Here is a 20084-nt window from a genome sequence, read left to right as displayed (position 1 = left end):
CAGCCGAAACACGTGAACACATAAATAATAACTAATACGACTAATAAATTATAGTTTTGAACAGTTTCGGTAATGACGATATTTACGATGACTGATCCTTGAACGTTAAACTAGTTCTATCTCGTGATCTTGATGAGATAGAAAAACTTCAGGAAGGTTGTTCAGAAAGCCATTTGGGCTTACTCTACGACTGGCTTGAGGTAATTGTCGGTCTCCAAATCGAAGCTAAAGTGATTCGTGATCGTGTTCGGAGCTGCTCAGAGTCAATTGTGTTTATGGGAAATTCTAGATTTCTTGTTTTCAAGCGTTTTTGACTACAAACTGGTAGTTTACTGTCGATTTGATGGTTATTCACGCAGAATAATTTTGTAGGGTTGAATCTTAGAACGCGCCTATTAGAACCAACGATTATTGTTTAAATTAAATCAATCTATCTGGTGGTTTGTTTCTAATCCGGCATATTTTTGAAACAACAAAATTCTGTGTCGAATGAAATATTGATGCTCGATTTTCATTTCAACCAAAGAAAATTGTTGTTTCAACAATATCATTTTGTTGAATAAACATTTTTTTTCTTGGCGCCATTTTGTATTTAAGAAATAATCAGAAAAGTTAGAGGCGAGAAATAAATTTTGCTTAAACTTGAAAAAGAAGTGTCCATGGTCAATTTTAATATCTTTGGTGAGTATACATTTTCCGTCGTAGTTTAATTTAAATACAATATTATTTTACTAATCATATGACAAAAAGCTGACAAAGATGATTTTACTATCCATGATGGTTATGACGGCGTGAATGTGAAAGGAAGGAAAGCTATAGGTAATTAAAAAGAATTGATTGAATAGCAAGACAAGTTCATTATTTGAATTTGGTTTATTTCAAAATTTCCTGAATTTGTTCCGACCGGTCGGTTTAGCAGCGGCAGCGGCGATGGTACCGGACTATATTATCTCACACCTACTAATTCGAAATACTAATTCAATGATGAAATATAATCTGTAAAGCTAGTTGCGCATTGAATTAGTAGAAATGTTAATAAAAATGGTATTTAAATCAATGAAATGCTTTATTAACATCAATTAACAGAATTGTAGAAACACGCAGCTATTCAGCATGACTATGCTGGGGGTCGTGGGTTCGAATCCGCTGGTAGAGGATCTTTTCGTAAAGGAAATTTTCTCGATTCCCAGGGCATAGAGTATCTTCGTACCTCCCACACGATATACACATGCAAAAATGGTCAATCGGCAAAGAAAGCTCTCAGTTAAGGCTAAGGAGCCCGTCATTCGTTTTGGCAGCCTTGATGACGTCTCAGTCCGCATAGTTTATATTGATCCGGAAAAGCATCACCATATGCACAGATAAATAATAAATAGGAAGTTATTATTGAGTCCACAAAAATTGCCGATAAGCCTCGAGTCAACAATAAAATTGGTTGAATCTATACAGATTTCGTTTGAATTTACAATATATTTCTTTGCGTGTAGAATTAATTTGTCTGTCAAAACCATAATAAATCACACCTTGCTTGATTACTCACAAGTAAACGTTCCCGAGCTTGTTGCTACTTTTTTGGCATGTTCTCCCGAGCAGACGGGTGCGAACTTATTGACACCTAGCCTGTTCGCGAATCTGTCATGTTTGTTATGCGTTGGTATACACTCGTGAGTTGCTTCGTAATGCGAACTTTGCCACCACTACATTTCCTACCCTCTCTTTCCCATGGTAGGTCCCGAGCTCCACTGATTTCCGACGAACTTAAGACAAATCGAATCAGATGAATACTTAGCAATAATTACTAGACTATGATTGTAAACTCATCAGAATAATCTAAAATTCAACTAATTATTTCGATACTGAAACTATTGATAAACAATCAATTTACTATTGAAAAACGATCTTTTTTTTACCCCAATTGAAAAACCAAAAATCGATAGTACAATCAAGCATCGGTTTCGTGCCGGGGAGAACTCCATCATTTGTCCATCGTCAATCGTGAAGTTTGATATGTCGCATGAATGGTTTATACAGCATCTCGGAGCTGGCCATTTCCGCAAGGACATTCAGAATATTTCCGGTATGACCAAGTCAATCCTGAATAGTCAATGAACTTTATAATGAAGTGTCGCACGAATGGTTCTGATAACATTGTGGGAATGACCACCTCCTACCGGGCTTCCGGAACATATCTACCACACTAACACTTAATTGTATATGGTTATATCGATAGAGTGTCCAAAACAAGACGTCAAGATAGTCATCGGTGACGCAAATGCGCAGATCAGGAAAGAAGATTTCTTCCGACCCGTCATTGGAACGGAAAGCCTTCATTCCGTTACCAATGGCCTGCGGCTAGTAACCTTCGCTGCTGCTGGGATGGCAATCAGCAGTACCTACTTCGCACGAAAGAATATCCGCAAACACACCTGGCGACACCCGAGTGGCGATGCCTGCTCCCAAATAGACCACGTGCTGGTTGATGGGCGACATTTCTCAGATGTCATTAATGTCAGGACCTTCCGGAGCCCTAATATCGACTAGGATCATTATCTCGTTGTAGCCAAAATTCGGGCGCGGTTATCCAGCGTCACGAGTTCCACAACAGACAGAACGCTGCCCTTCAATATACAACGCTTGTCGACTGATGGGGTAGCTGCGCAGCACCGTCAGCAACTAGACGTGCAGTTGGGAAGAATTGCTGGAGACGTCGATAGCCTGTGGGACCCTATCCACGAAGCTGTGACAACAACGGCGCGGGAAGTGATCGGCACGGGTCAACGACGAAGACGAAACGACTGGTTCGATGACATGGAGAATGTCGCCAGAAACCGTATGCTTGTGGCCGGTACCCGACAGAATAGAGAGCGGTAGAGGGCAGCGAGAGCCGAAGAAAAGCGAATCTACCGCAGAAAGAAAAGGCAGCATGAAGAAAGTGTGGTAGCTGACGCTCAAGAAAGCATGAACCGGAATGATATGCGGAGATTCTATGCAACGGTCAATGGTGCGCGGCACAATACCGTACCAGTGCCCGCCATGTGCAATGATCGAGAAGGGAATTTGCTGACCGATAAAACGGCGGTGGCTGCAAGGTGGAAGGAGCACTTTCAGCAATTGTTGAACGGTGAAAATGGAAATGTAGCGAGGAACAGGATGAACATAGATGATGACGATCAAGCTGTGGACCCACCGACCATAGGAGAGGTTAAAAAGGCTATCAGCGAGCTGAAGAACTGTAAGGCTGCTGGGAAGGACGAGATCCCGGTCGAGCTTCTCAATCACGGAAGCGAGCAGCTTTACCAGTCGATCCATCGAGGTGAATCGGTTTCGTTTGCAGAATTTGCAAATTGCGACAAATCTGGATCGCATACCATTTCGAAAAGAAACCATTCGATAGTGACTTTTTAACAGCTGATCGAAGATTTAAAAATCCTGCAAAACAGACGTTGTGTACGCATAGGTTAAAAAAAAACCTTCGAAGTATTTAAAAAAAAATTAATCTCTGGAAGTATCTTGAACGGTGGCGACTATTCGGTCGAATAAAATGATCACCCACAGAGCTGTCATTTTAATGTAGTCACTCATTCTCAAACCTGTCGCTTTTATATTTAGTAACTCGCTTCCTCATTCTTTTTTTGTCAACATATTGATCATTTCAGGTTGAGAGTTTTAGAATTCTGCTGGTATATTTATGGTATTCTGGTGCGAAATCATTAAAATTCCATCGGTAAATTTAAAATTCTATATTATTTCTGTGAGAATCCTTGCAAGCCCTGTAGAAATCATTACATTTTGGTTCTAATCTTTGCCATTCCGGTTAAAATATTTGGGGTTTCTTTAGGATGTTTGCGAGTCCGACTTGAACCCTTGGGATTTCGATTGGGATCCTTGGGCCTCTGACTGCAAGTATTTTAGTGAGATTTGCAAGAATTTCAGTCAAATTCGCAAAAAATCCAGTCGGATCCGCAAGGAATCCAATCGAATTTGCCAGAAACCCTTCCAAGGATTCCGGTAGGAATATTTCCCAAGGATTCCAGTCGGATTTCCAATCGAAATGCCCCTCAAGGACTCCAGTCGGAATCCCAAAAAATTCCTAATTTCCACCAAAATTCGAAAATTCTCTGAAATTGCGAAATTCTCACGAGGAATCGAATGTTTCAAGAACTTCTACCGGATTTCCAATAATTGCATCAGATTCTTAGTATTCTTTTAAAAATTTTGAAGTTTTCACAGAATTCTTAAAATTTCATAATTTCCACTTCATGCACATCAGATTCCCACCATGATGCTTGAATTCAAATCGAATAGCAGCACTAGGTACTATCACGCAACTAAATTTGCTCATCCAATGCTTTCCGAAAGCAGCGCTGTCTTTCTACTACTCCGGTTAGTAGCGCCCTGTACGGTTCAGCGTAATGATACTGCGCAATGTAATTTAGTTTAGTCGCGCACCGTTGCTCTAAGATAACTACTGCACGCAGCGAACTGGACTATCGAAATTCATACATTTTGCCTTATGAAAGATGGAACGATTATCGCAATACGAACGCTTTATGTATCGTTTTAGCATCACTCCATATCAAGGCGTCAATAGGCGCAGGGTGTACGCACGAGCCTATCGATCGCAAGGTCCTTGGTTCGATTCCAGGTTGCCGCGAAAATTATTTTTGTTTTCAAATTTTGGTTTCATAAGGCAAATTTATGAATTTCAACCCGATTTCTTGTGGCGAATTTTCATAAGGGGTTCCTATGTTTATCGATAGTCCATTTGCCTGAGTGTGGAAATCGAATTCCTAGATAAGAGCCTGCAAAATTTTCTAAAGAGACGATCTCTGTAGGATTTTTAGCACAATTCCTGCATATAAATTCTTGAAGGAATCCATCTAAAAGTGGCTGAAACAATAACTATTTTTTTTTTCGTAGAAACGACTACAGCAGTTCTAGTAGAGTTTCTCAAGAAATACGTTAACGAATTTCTTCAAGAACTCTGGTATAAACATCTGTGATTTTTTAAAGGTCTCCTGTTTAGGATTTTTGGTGAGGGTAATAACTGAAGAAATCGGAAGAGTTATAGTGAAACCTCTTAGAACCAGCATTAGGAAACTCGTGCTCGCGAGTTAAAAATTACTCACTCTCTTACTCGTTTGCGAGTAATACTCTCGCTGTGAGTTACTCATTCCTTACTCTTACTCACGCGAGAGTATGACGTCATAGCTCACTGCGAGTATTACTCACGTAAAGAGTAATACTCGCAGTGAGTATGACGTCATTACTCTCGGGTGAGTGAGTAAGTTACTCTATGGTGAGTAACCAATTCCCGAAGCAAAATTACATTGTACTTTAGTATGTTTTGTTCAAGGTGGAAGACTTTAAATATAAATAATTCAATATGTTGACAGCTGCTGTCGACTTCTGTATTGTGATATGCATTTTTTAGTATGGGTGTTTAAACATTACTGAATTTAAAGTCACTTTTTAAACATGGTTCAACAAGTTATAATAACGAAAGTGTTTTTGTGTTCAAATATTTCCCGCACCAATTTCGTTCGTATAGCGACATAAAACAATACTGAAACATTTTCTAAATGCTTTTTTTACTGACAATAAAATTTTAATAGAAATATTAGTAAAAGTGTTATACATAAAGTTTGTCTGCGATTGACATCCTGCCCATTTCATATGTTGCTGTGGATTTAAAGATGCTTGACAGGTGTAATGCTCGATTGGCTGCTAATTTTTAACGACTTTGACAATATGTGATACTTGGCTTCTTGATAGTTTACTTTTCCTTTTGTCTGTTCTTTGTGTTGCCAGAAAGCTGGTGCACATAATTAAAAATTGAAAAGAAGAGCGAAAAAGCGAGCGAAAACACAGAAGAAATGATTGCTGATATTGCCGTACAAATCATTACTGGTAACGCTGTTCGGCGGACCGATCTGAGGCTGATTCGTTTTGGCACGAAATACAGATACGTATTGTCGAGTCTCTGTCTCAGGTTTTTATTATTGCGGTTGTGCTATGATCCTTTTGTTTTAGTATACTTGTACGTAATACCGCTCATTTAAGTGATTCTCAATACCGAGAAAAAAAAAATTAAGTTTTGAGTTTAATTTAATTTAAAATGATTATTTTACCTAATAAATAGATGCTGGGATAACTTTGCTTTGCGTGTTCTGAATTCTTCAGACATGACTCAAACTAGGGTCGTAGGTTCATGCACCATAGGGATGATCATCTAATTTTCATCAAAATGAAAGCCTTTAAAAGCTAGAGGTTGTGCAACGAAACCCAATACAAGCCAAAACGAAGTTAAACAACATTGATTACGATGTGAACAATATCAATCTGAACCAGCTCATCTCGTGTGTAATTTTAAAACATTCTGAAGAACTGTTCCTGGGCTGATTATATCTACATTTTCACTAAGTATATGACACATAAAGAAGCTTCGTAATCCTAAGCATCTCTGTTCGTGGTAAAATTAAAGAAAATGAAGCAGAAATCAGCAATAAAAAACGATTTTCTAATATGTGTTTGAATTGCACATATGGTATGCATCAGTTAAAAGAAGTAAATTATTCCTAACTAGTGTGTTCTTTAGAACACCGGTTTATGTACACAAACAGACAATGATGTTTTTTTAACCCTTCAGTCGTCGCGCGGTTTGACACCGTCAGAACCACCACGCTGATGCTGTGCACGATAAACGAGGTTTTTTCACCACTGTTGTACAAAATACAACAGCGCGACGACTGAAGTGTTAAATTTAATCTTTTTGCTGCTTAATCTTTTGGAGTGTTTAGTGAGTAAAGATTATATGTGATGAATTCACAATAAAAAAGTTGGGTGCTCATATAACCCCATCGATGAAAAATCAGCTCGAAAAATCACAAGTTTAATCATTCTTCATTCGTGAAATTTATAAGGTAACGGATGTCATGCGAATCTCACGAGTCTGACCACCTAGAAAGATGACGTCTTTGGCAAAATTGTTCAATAGCTTAAGGGCTATTATTAATTTAGCCAAGAAATTTCGGGATTTTGCCACTAGACGGCGCTAGTGAGCCTGAAACTTTTGTTTCTTAGATCTCAAGATCCTGACCACTCAGAAAGATGGCGTCTTCGGCAAAGTTATTCGGTAACTCAAGGACTATCATTGTTTGAGCTAGTTGATTCAAAATTTAGCCACCAGGCAGCGCTAGTGAGCATAAAACATTTGTTTCGCAAATATCTCAGGAGCTTGATCACTTAGAAAGATGGCGTCTTCGGTAGAGTTGTTGAGTAGCTCAAATTCTTTCTTTGTTTAATCCTTAAAGTTCGAGATTTTGTAAAATAATGATAGCTCCTGAGCTTCTGAACAACTTTGCCGAAGGTGCCTGTCTAAAAAGTCAAGATCCTGCAGTATCCGCAAAACAAAAATGTCATGCTCACTAGCGTCGCCTGGTGGCAAAATATCATATTTCTTGGCTCAAATAATGATAGCCTTTGAGCAACTGAGCGACTTTGCCGAAAACACTATCTTTCTACGTGGTCAGGCTCCTGAGATATCTGCAAACAAAAGTTTCATGCTCATTAGCGCTGCCTAGTGGCAAAATTTTGAATCAACTAGCTCGGAAAAATAATAGTCCTTAACTTACTAAACAGTTTTGCCGAAGACGACATCCTTCTAAAGGGTCAAGATCCTGAAATATCTGCAAAACAAAAGTAAACCTTCCATGCCCACAAGTGCCACCTAGTGGTCAAATTCCGAATTAAATGAGGTACCATCAGATAGCGCTTCACCTCAAGAAGAACTTTACTAAAGACCCCATGTTTTATTATCTGGGTTTTGAGATATGACGATTTTGAACTGTGGTTTCCTCGAACCGTATATAGTGCGTTCATTATTATGCGACTTCCATGTACATTTGTTGATTTTACCGTATTATAAAGGGCCATACTGTAAATAAAAACTGTCGAGTATTGTTCTTAGGAAGATTCTTGATTTTGGTTCGATGTCGATAGATATCTGTGTTGCAAAATGATAGCTTATAAATTACAACTGTTGTACAAAGTACAACAGCGCGACAGCCCGAAAGTTAAGAATTAAATTTCCATATTTTCATTTGAATAAGGTCGCAACAAGGCTGTTCTTCTTACTCATTACCTATTATTAATATGAGTCATACGCAAGCTTTTAGAACATTTACAACACTTCAAGTGAGTAAAATTACTCACGAGTGAGTTAGCGTTAGTCAAAAACTCACTCACGAGTATGAGTTGTACAGCTTGAACTCACGTCTGAGTATACTCACGCGAGAGTTCAAGCTGTACAACTCATACTCGCGAGTGAGTTTGCAGTTTTCGGTGAGTACTCACGAGTTTCCCAACACTGCTTAGAACATGCGGTAACTGCTGGATGTAGTAGCGTATTCTTAGAGTAAATTTTAAATACATGACTTTAAGTATTGTTTAGGAAATTGCTAGTGCAATTTCTGGAAGAACTCCTGAGTGAATTTTTGAGTTATAAGTCCTTGCAAGTATTCTAGTATAAATCTATGGAGACATTTTGAGAGACTTGCATTGAACCACTTCCAATGCCTCAAAACCAGTTACCAGCTTTGCAAAGCATCAAACTTTTATTTAACCTTATCAAAAACATGAGATAGGAGGCTCGAAATTTCTATCTCATCTGAAACTAGTTAGTGCCACGTAGCGGCAGAGTTTTGAAACCAGGCTGTTCTGGGCAACCTTATTTTCTGATTGGCACGTTTTTTAAATATAGCAATACGAATTTACCTGTTTTTAAATGATGCTCAACTTTTTGTGGATGTATAGATATTGAAATGAGTGTTGCAATACTTTTTCACGCGATTCCGTATGGATAGTCTATTTAAGATTACATACCGTGTCCAACACCTCGGTGAAGTGGAAAAACAGTCTTATGTTACGTTCGACGCAGCGCAGAAAACCGAACCCTTCCTTGAGCGATGCCACGACGCCTTGCTCGCGCTTCTCGCCGGAAACCTGGAACGTTTCGTCCAACAGCGAGATGGAAGTGGCCCGCTGCAACTGATCGCGACGGTCGGTCGCCAGCAGGAACTGCACCCAGTCCCCGTGGCGCAGGGTGAAGTCACCCTTCTGGTCCTTGTCCCCGAATGGCACTTCTACTTCCGAATGGTCGGCAGCTCTATATCTAATTCGTCCGGGTAGCGGATCGTTGTTCTGTTGGCGCAACTGGTTGTTGCGATCGAGTGATTTGAGCACCTGGCCCTTGTAGATGGTGGAATCAACGTCCTCGAAAATGACCGACCCCGGCGGGAGACGGGCAATGTTGCATGCAACCTCTTTACCCTGCTTTGAAACGTGTAAAAAGATATAACTTTGTTCATTTATTTCTCATGCAAAAAGGTCTTACATTTCTGGTCTGTATGATGAACTCCACATCATCTCCCGGACGCAACTCGATGGTGTTGTCGGTTTCCGAAAAGTGGAAGAAAATTTCCTTCACAACATCGGCCCGTTCGATGAAACCGAACGTGTCCTTCATCGAGCAAACCACTCCACGATACTTGACCGGATGGGCCGGATTTTCTAAACGAATATGGCATGCTCCCAAGTTGCCCCTATAAAAGAACTCAGTTATACATATATTCGTATTATGATTCTGAAGGGTGTTCCACATCAAATTGAATCAAGGAAAAACGCGGTAGTTGAATGAACCTTTTCAAACTTTCAGACAATGAAATATAACCCTTTATAAGCCTATTTTTTCATTCCGCTTCAATGCTATAATAATAACTCCGCTTAGTATAAATTGACGCTTATATTGAGCTGTTCGGTAATCCAATCCGCATGGTTATTAAATTAATTAACTCATTACACGTGGTAAAGATGGACAAATTATGGGTGAAATTATGAAAAAAATCCACGTGCTCGGTTCCACGTGTGTATTGACACCAACTCAGTTATTGGGTCACCAAGTGGCTCGGTAGCTTAGTTGGTAAAGCGCTCGTCTAGCATACAAGAATTCTGGGTTCGAATCCCAGCCGAGCACGTGGATTTTTTTTTCATAATTCCACCCATAATTTATCCATCTTTACCACGCGTAATGAGTTAATTAATTTAACTCCGATTAGGTTTTGTACAACATCTAGCTGCAGCTTCTTCTGTACGGAACCCCACTTTTTCTTCATGTCTTCCTCAGATCGGACATCCTTGGAATGCTTCCGTAGTACTTGCTTCCAAATAGCCCAGTATTTTTCGATGTGCCTTAGCTCGTGTGTGTAGGACGCAGGAATTGAATTTTGAGAAAATTGTGAGTATCTCTCACTTATCGCGCTCTGTAACAATCATGATCCGCAGCACATCATGATAGTCTCTTTATCATCTTCTGCTACAACTATGATTAGATCGGATAGATAACAGTGCGTGATAAAACCCATCTAAACAAGCATATAGCTGCGGGATAGTATTGTTATCAGTTGTTTAGGATTGTTTGTCACGCCTGTAAAATAAAACACCCAATGGTAAATAAGCGAGAGAAATGTATTTTATAATCGCTCTCTCTTTGGGGCTTCCTTTCGCTACTGTTATTTATCAAGCTCGTTACAACATGAAAAAAAATGCTGATCATAGACCGATACAATTTTTTTCCAATTTTTGAGAAAAAAAAAAATAACAGCGATTAAAATACATTCTAAACTACTTCTACATGAAGTTTTAAGATAAGATACTCAATAAATAATTTTCTACAGCGTTTTTCGCGTGATGCATTTTGATGTGGGACACCTTTTTACCAGCCCTTCCGAACATACCTCTGATTGGTGGCAATCTGAAAGCTGACTTTATCGCCAGCTCTCAGACAAACGTTACCCTCGACATCATCTTTGGTATAAGGTAGGAAAAAGCACTCGCCACGATTCTCGTAGCTAATCCGACCGGTCGTGGTATCGCTCGACGAAGCTTGCGACGATTCGGTCTTCAGTTCGGTGGTAACCGTTCCGGTGACCCGTTCCTCCGACAGCACCACCTCCGGAGCGATCTTGCTCACCTGACTGGCGATCGGTTTGCCCGTACGGCGATCGTACGTCATTTCAAACTCGACCGGATCACCAATCTTGAGGTGCTCGATGGTTCCACCGAACTGAGAAAAGTGGAAAAAGAGCCTAGCTTGGCGCTCGCAGCACTGGATGAAGCCATACGAATGCTGAAAGCAAATCCATGTTTGTGATTATAGTACCTGAACAATCCCAGGAAGCGATCTTTTCCCCACTTACCAACAACTTCTCGATGATTCCCGTTTCGCGAGTTCCTTGGTTGGCATCGACCCCGTTGCTATTCGATTGTGACCCCGAGCCGTACGAGTTGCTAGAGTTGCCAGAAGCAGCATTGCCAGATGAACCGCCTCCGGATCCACCGACACTGCTACCACTACCACCACTTCCCCCGGACATGTTCATCATGGAGTTGGCGTTGAACACCCCGATCGATCCGGTAGTACTCGATCCCCCGAGAACACTCATCGTGTCACTTCCGCCAAAGACGGAACTTTGGCTCTGGGGAGTCCCCATGGAGGCCGAATCCAGCGTGAATGTTCCGATCGGTGGGAACGAGTTCGACGGAGTCAACGGAGGGCGCGAAGACGAGGGCGGATTGCCCTGACCACCGAACAACATGTCCCGCTGGCCGTAGTCGACGTAGTCCATGAACGGACCGGCTGCAAAGGGGGAAAAGAAAGCATTAGTTGCAAAGCTTTTTGAGGGTTTTCAGTTCAGACCACACTCTTATCTTTCAAGTTGACATTCGTAATAAGAGTACGGAGCATTTATATATCACAAAATACGAAGTTCCGCAATCCATAGTCAGATTCACAACAATCCAAACAAATAATTCAGATCTTTGAATATTCGCCATGAGTTAGTTGAGTCAATAACGGAAAGCCAATTATTTGAAACCTCGGCTTTTGACATGGTAATTCTGCTTATACAGATTTGCTTATGCAAAGTTTTGCCACAACTGAAAATAACTCAGTAATATACAATTTTGTTTGAGCATGTGACTCAGAAAAATTCCAGAATTGTAGAGTTGCTAACCAAGAATTGATCTGAAGCACTTTGAAATTGGAATAGCTGGCTTGACCAGTGAAGTCATACGATGCTCGATTGCGTGCTAGCTTTTCATTCAATTTACATTCAGTAATGGAAGAATGACCATATACTCATACAAACTTTAAAAAGTAAATTATCTAAATTAAAGTATAATTCTTTACTGGCCATAAACGAATAGATGATCCATATGAATAGGAAATCCAGCAAACATGGGATTGATATTCTTTTATGGGACATTTACCTATTACGTGATGTTGAAGTACAGATTGCACTTCATACATAAGAGCAAATATTTTCGCCTAGAAACGATGCAGTGTCTACCAAATGAGTGAAACTGATGCAGCTTTATCTTACAAGAATCTACAACTCACAAACTAGTGCTCTACCTGCTTTCAAGCAGGAACATGTCAGTGTAGCATACAATTCACAACTCTATAGGGCAAACGCTCCCTTAGTGGAGGTAGTGTGTTTTGGCATGTTTCGCGCTAATAAATGATTATGTGATATTTTTGTATTATGTACGATGCGAAAATGATACAAGTAATCGAATAATATTCATGAAATTTAACCGTAAAACTATTTAAAACAATTATTTTGCTTAATTTTTTTGCTCCTTTGCACCTATAGTGGTGCATCAGTACCCATAGTGGAGGGTCCCATAAGAAATCAATGGTTTGCGCCACTAAAGGAACCATCCTTAAAATATACCTCCACTAAAGGAACAGTGTTCCTATTATTGGTGCAAGGCTTTTTGCAGGGAAATTTCAAATGAATCGTAATTTTTATACATTTGAATGATAGAAGGATTTGAGATCTATCGAATGATACGTTTAAATCATATATTTCATGATCTTAACACCGTGTTTTAGCAGTTTTCCCTTAGGTGCACCACTAATGGTACACTTGCCCTACTGGGATGGACCAATGTACGAGTTCACTAATTTGACGTTTGAGCGGTGCCGTATTCACGTAAATAACACGGCACCGCTCAAACGTCTTATAACTTATATAAAATTTGTAAACAACAAGGCCAGTAAACGTCAAAATCCCATGCAAAATCAAAACAGTGCAGAGCCCTATTGGGTACATGATTTTTTTCTAAATAAGTAGTGTCATTGAAGGCTCTAAATGCGGGAAATAGAACATTTTTCTACAGTAATTTTGGGTTGCCCTTAGCAACGGGTGTTTTGCAATTTTCAAGGCTTTTTGCCTACAGCAGCGATGAGCGTGAGTTTCACGATGATTGGTTTTGTTTGGCTACTGTAGAGTGAATTTCAGATTTTTTTCCCAACCCTGTTTAAAACGTATTATTAAAAAAATAAAATAAATTTACGTGTAATGATTAAAAAAAACATCCATAAATTCTCTTCACTATTTAATAGATAAAATTGAATTTCTACTAAGTTTGAACAAATTTTCGGTGATAAGTGAGATAGTGCCTGGAATCATACATAAGTTGAACAAAACACTAAGCATGAATTTTATACTTGGGAAAGAAATTGAACTTACTTGGTACACTTCGGAAAGATACAGTGCTGTTCTGAATAATAGCAGCGCATGTCGATTTTCATACAAAAGCTCTACTTTGACATGCTGTAGTTTTGTTCCCTTTCAAGCAATCGAGTTGAAATTTTCTCCACAAAATTACAAATATGCCCAATTTTGTAAACACAAAATTTCAAAATTTTCTAAGCCCCTGCCGGAAAGTGAGATACTAGGTGAAATTGTTCGAAAAAATAGCAGTTTTAAAAATTTGAATTTCGACTTGACATTATAGTTTTAAATTGTATATCACTTACCATTGGAACGATCTCCTCCTACTTATCAAACCTACACCTAAACGGAAAATGTTTAAAATATTTGTAGAAGAAAAATTTTAAAATGAAAAACTGCTATTTTTTCGAAAAATTTCACCTAGTGTCTCACTTTTCGGCAGGGACTCAGAAAAAACTGAAATTTTGTAGTTACAAAATTGATCATATTTGTAGTTCTGTGGAGAAAATTTCAGCTCGATTGCTTGAAAGGGAACAAAATTACAGCATGTCAAAGTTGAGCATTTTGTATGAAAATCGACATGCGCTGCTATTATTCAGAACAGCACTGTATTAGGCAGACCCCGAGGAAGATTGAAAGCTCATACAATTTTAGGCAGGAAACTCGTATTCTGTGTATGATTTGCACAGGATTCGTAGCGTAGTTTGCGTATTCGGAGATTTCATTCTTCAAGATCCTTGTGTAGGATTTTCAAAACATATTAGACGAGATTATGACACAATCGTTTGAAAACATAAAACAGAAAACTGAATAGGATTCTTTAGAATCCTGGCCATAATCTCTCATAGTTTTGCCCAAAACTTTCAGAAGAATGATGGACTGGATTCTGATGTAATCCTGAGCACAATCATCACAAGAACAAATGTCTATTTTCAATTTATTAAAAAAAAACATTGGCTGACTTATTTGCTTCTAGGAAAACATTAAAATTGTCTCTGAAGTTTGCACCAACCAAATTTGGGATGAAACTCATAATTGATTTGACAAACAATTCGGGTTGGGTAGTCCTGTCATAGGACAGGGCATAGAGTACGATACTACATCTTCTGCGAATAATACCGTAATAACCAATTGGGAGAAAAAGGTCTGAGGCCAAGGATAATGTCTGTGTCTTCTGTACACCTCAATGCGGATTATTGGCTGGTTTTAGTGGGACGTCGGTGTTGCGGCACTCCGTGTGTTTTTTTTTCTCATGGATCTGGCCGCAGATTACACCCTTGTGAACCACACGAAATAAAAAAATTGCAACTTTGTCAATGGAGACATATAAAATATCATTGTACCAAACCTTCAAAGACACGAATCTAGAGGAGGAAACAACGAACATTCGTACGTTATTGGATTACTTTTTCTCAATGTAAGTTTCTATATAATCTTGAGTAGAGCACAAGACGGTAATTGTGAAGGCCATCTTTGGATGAGCCGTTTCACCTTAAAGAAATTCTAAAACGAATCGCTGAAGCATATCGTCGAAAAATCAGCGATAATCGATGTTCCGAACGGAATTTGATCAAAAAGGAATCACAAGAGGAACTCCCAAAGAAATCTCTTATTTTGAAGTATCCATCAAGGAATTATCTTTTCAAATTCTGGGCACATCCTAAAATTTGTCCCTACACTGAGAACAGCGTTGCGGTTGAAAATACTATATCAGAGGGTTAAATTAAATACACAACGCCACTTGATTTGTGCAGACTAAATTCGCATTTATTTAGAATATATTGTGCATTCAATTTTACCATGGCACCATTTTTATAGTAAAAATGACTATATCATGGTTAAAAACTTGCAGCAGACCAGAATCGAACCGAGGATCTGGGGATTGTCAAGCGCGAACGCTAGCCGCTCGGCTATCGACGCGGTTGGATTGAGAGGGAACAAAACGCAAATAAAAAGCGTTCACGATAGCTCAATCGTGGTTGGAATAGTAAATTTAAAAACACGTTCATGGTTCTCATTACTGCAACGCTTGTTTCAGTGTAGTTAAATCTCTCGGAATAATTTCAGAAATAATCCCTGGATAAAATCTATTAGGAATCCCTGTAGGATTTATTTGACGAACTCCTGGAGAAATTCGCAGAAGCAATCTTTGGGATCTTTCCTGGAAGATTTTCCATGATAAATTTAAAACAGGATCAGGAAAGCAGTCCTTGAAGGAATCTCTTCAGTAATACCTGTAAAATATCCGTATGGAACTTGTTGGGAGAATGCACAGAAGAACTTTAAGAGGAATCTTGTTAAAATTGTGAAAGAAATTTCTGAAATGGTACCTAATTATTGAACCATCAAAAATCTACATTCAGTACAAAAACTACGTTTTTCCGAAATACACCGGTCCTCAACGTGTCACAGCAATCAATCACCATTTGTTATGCTGCACTAGGCATGCAATTTTTGTTGATCGTTGCCTTTGGTCGTAGGGGTAGGCGGGGCAAGAAAGTGTGGGACAATATTCAGATTCTCGCTCCAGTTCACTTTTTTTTATTGTTTTTGGGCCCCATAACAACTGTGCAAAATTTCAGCTCAATCGGTGAAACTATATTTTAACACCAGCCGTTCAAAATTTGTATGGGATTTACTATGGGAAAATTTATTTTTGCAAAGAAAAAACATCTGAATACATACCTCGATAGGTATGTTTATGGTAAAGAACTGTATTCTATTTCATTACTCCGAATCCCATTTCCCCGAATTCCATCACCCCGAATACTATTTCCCCGAATTTATAATTATGATGACATGATGACATTTACATTATTCGAGGTAATGTCATTCGGGATTATGGGTCGTTCGGGGATTTGGATTTCGGGGTAATGGCATTCGGCTTAATGGAAATCGGGGTAATCGAATTCGGAGTAATGGGGTAGAATCTTTTCGTGCCAGATGTAGCAATGTTGCATGTTCATAAGATAAATGAGCACTGTTGAAGAATTTACGATTAGGGTAAGTGTACCAGTTATGGACATAATGGTTACCTATTTCGCCATACGAGATAATTTAATTATATTAAAACTTTTAATCATTCTGTGTGTTTAAGTACTTTGATATCAAATATATCTTGATGTTAAAACATTCAAAGAGATTCAAAATGTTAAAGTTTTCCAGAAAACACATATGGCCAAATAGGGAACCACTATAGCCATAACTGGTACACTTTCCCTAGATATAAATCAATAACTAATTACTGAGTCGTCCGATTTGGATACGATCTTGGGCAAAGTTGTAGCTGACAAATGTATCTGACAGTATCAGCGTTGCACTAACCCTTATGAGCACGTGGGCAAACACTATGACCGATCGAATGAATTGATTGATTTACCTATACTAAGCGCTTGGGCAGTCTTAGTGTTCATCCAAATGAGCTCATTTTTTGAGAGGACACTCAGAATTTGATTTAGAATCGAATGAGCGGTGTGGAGCAAAAACGATTTATTGAACCACCTTGATAGTTTGGAAAACGGAGAGCGACAGAATCTGTGTGTTGGAAAGGAAGGGCAAGTTCTTCAACTACAGCCTGATCCGCATATATGCGCCAACGAACGATGAGCCCGATAACACGAAGAAAGAGTTTTATGAGAGCCTAGATAAGGTCTACGGAGAGTGCCCAAAACAAGATGTCAATGTAATCATCGGCGACGAGATATCCAACGGATGTCGACTGATGGGGATGCTACACAGTACCATCAGTAGCGTAGGTTTACGTACCAGGGAGCCAGGAAAAGGTTCTGACCAATTCTATCAAAACATAATTGCAGGTAGAGATATTGTTACTCCTAGTGGTGTTGGTGTTTGATGGGGATGCGTTTAAACGGGTCTACCACAAAAGGCCGAAAGCACAAAAGGCCGAAACATACAAAAGGCCGAATCACGGAAGGCCGAAATTTTAAAATAAATTTTAGTGGAAGCCACAAACATTCAGCACATGTTTCTACAATATTATTGACATTTTACAGTAGAGTAAGCGGGACAAGATGCACAAGTAACATTACTTGCTGAATAAGAGTGTATGATTAGTGTTTTTTGGATGTGTCAGCTGGTGTATTCTTAGCTGACACACCTAAAATCAATTCTATTGAAGCTTAAGTAGTGGTACTGTTGTATTTTGTACAACATAAGTGTAAAAACCTCGCGAAAACTGGAAGGGTATACAGTGCCTGCTCGATTTTGGCAACATTCCAAAAAATTTCATGTTGCCTAAATTGAACCGTTCCAAAATTTAATGGTTGTTTTCATTGAAACTTGTATCACCGTAATAATGACCACGAATTAACTTTACCTATTTTGAACATGGTAAGCCTTAACCCGTATATGCCTGAGTGAAAGCAAAAATTCTTAAACCCTCACTGCTTAGCGAATTCTTAATGGATTCAAATGATTTTTTTGTCAGTATACTGGCACGCATATCTAGTTTCTAGAAGTGGGCAGAGGAACGCGGAAATATTCATGTGGCCGGAGTTATTCCGGTGGATCACTGGGTCAGGTCGGGTGAGAAGGGTACTGTGCGTTTGTACCCCTGAAGGTAGGCAAATTTCAAGTCACAGATAATTTCCGGAATCGGCTATAATGTGGCCACTACATGACGGAAATTTGAGAAAATTTCATCAGTGTAAACCATTTGAGAAACGATTGAATTAGATAACTATGAGTTTTGCATTTGATTAATCCTACAAATGACAATTTTCGTGCCCGGGACGCCTCAAACTTATGATAAAGTGGCCAATTTGTATCTGAATATATGTGCCAAGCTTATGGGAACGCATGTTAATGCACAATTATGTTTGATTTCTACTTTTCGAGAATTGAAACGGTTTAGTATCCAACAAATCTACAGCCGGTTCTAACAGGCATTACGTCCGATTGGCCACATCCGGTATATTTTAAGAGGTGCAAAACTCTCCATTTATAATGTTGAATATCACATCTCAATGATTTATGTGAATTGAAATGATTGTCATTGCAAATAAATAAAAGTTACTTGGCATGTCCCCAAAAATAGCCCTTTTTTTACCCGACTTGACCCAGTGATCCACCGGAATAAGTCCGGCCACAGGAATATTTCCGAGTTCCTCTGGCCACTTCTAAAAACTAGATATGTGGGCCAGCGAACTAACAAAAAATCATTTGAATCCGTTAAGGATTCGCTGAGCGGTGAGGGTTTCAGTATTTTTGCTTTCACTCAGGCCTATACGGATTAAGAAGGCCCACAGAAACATTGAAATTGACAGGATTTTTGACTGACCATGATCCATTTTTGTGTACATGGATTTCCGTGTTGCCAAATTCAAACCGAGTCAAAATCGAACGGGCATTGTACGATGAAAAGTATTCTTAGTAAACTTAGTATTCTTATGATCACTTAAACACTTGTTATACCCTATCTATCCCTAACATCCTCTGTGTGCATTATACCGGGTCAACGCCTGGATTTGCTATTCTTGCATGACACCGAATAGATGCTATACACAACCTTCGGATATCGGAGACTTCGGCGGCCTCCCCCCCCCCCTCCCCCTCCGTAACGCTTTTTTGTATGATTTTTTTTTAATTTTGGTATGAGCCGTAACGCTTGAGCCTACTCCCCCTAGAGCGTTACGTAATTTGTGGATGCCGCCTTAGCCGCATGTAAATTTTGCACTGTTTACTGACATGACTGCATTTAACAAAGCATGGGCTTGTTTTTTTCGTATCCAAGCGTTATTCTTTAGGTTTGTAACTTTAATTCGGCCTTTTGTGATTCGGCTTTTTGTGATTCGGCCTTTTGTGATTCGGCTTTTTGTGATTCGGCCTTTTGTGATTCGGCCTTCTGTGATTCGGCCTTCTGTGATTCGGCCTTTTGTGCATTCAGCCTTTTATGATTCGGCCTTCTGTGACGTTAGCGGCTGCGAATAGAGCCATTTACAAATTGCGTAACCAACTTGAGCTGGTCACTTTGTGCGAATAATAAAGAATTGCAAAAATAATATTCAACTGGGAACCAATTAGACATCGACGACTTCGTGGAAGGCCACGAATACAACACCTGCTGTTTGCAGTAGAAGAGGACCTGGAATGTTGCCAAATAACATCATGTTAGACGGGGGTAGACCCTAGGAAAAGAAAGGTAGATTCTCTGGCCTACAAATATAAGAAAGTCGCTGCAATCGGCCTCATGGGTTCTTCTACGATATCTTACGTCGCCTTAGTACGGCAATGCGACATTGGCAATGGAATCTTCTTCAAGAAATCCTCGAAAAAACTTTCTAAAACGATTTTTTGGAAAAAAGATAGTAAACTCTCTGTAATAATTCCTAAAGAAATGTTCAAGAAAATCCATACAAGAATATAAAAAGAATTCTCTGGGAGAACTTCTGTAACAATCCAGGGAAGAATACCTCAAACAGTACGGAGTAAACCTCCAAAAGCCTACATTAGATCCAAAAATACAATCTGAAATACGGATTACTC

At 39.3% G+C, this 20084-nt stretch overlaps 1 protein-coding gene across 2 annotated transcripts in view; it reads right to left on the bottom strand.

Annotated features, from left to right (window-relative positions):
- The window catches only part of LOC5572753 (cold shock domain-containing protein E1), a 67723-nt gene that overhangs the window by 13887 nt on the left and 33752 nt on the right, over window positions 1-20084 (bottom strand). The window contains exons 4-7 of one of the 2 annotated variants that reach the window (XM_001660523.2): window positions 11256-11695; window positions 10794-11185; window positions 9395-9602; window positions 8884-9333 (exon numbers count right to left, since the gene is read on the bottom strand). In XM_001660523.2, coding sequence (XP_001660573.2) covers window positions 8884-9333; window positions 9395-9602; window positions 10794-11185; window positions 11256-11695 — 1490 coding nt within the window. The remainder of the gene's footprint in view (window positions 1-8883; window positions 9334-9394; window positions 9603-10793; window positions 11186-11255; window positions 11696-20084) is intronic. The other variant, XM_021841928.1, reaches the window with a different exon arrangement.

Source organism: Aedes aegypti, chromosome 2 (genome assembly GCF_002204515.2).
Source record: "Aedes aegypti strain LVP_AGWG chromosome 2, AaegL5.0 Primary Assembly, whole genome shotgun sequence".
NCBI classification, from domain to species: domain Eukaryota; kingdom Metazoa; phylum Arthropoda; class Insecta; order Diptera; family Culicidae; genus Aedes; species Aedes aegypti.
This window is presented reverse-complemented; position numbering and strand designations above follow the sequence as displayed.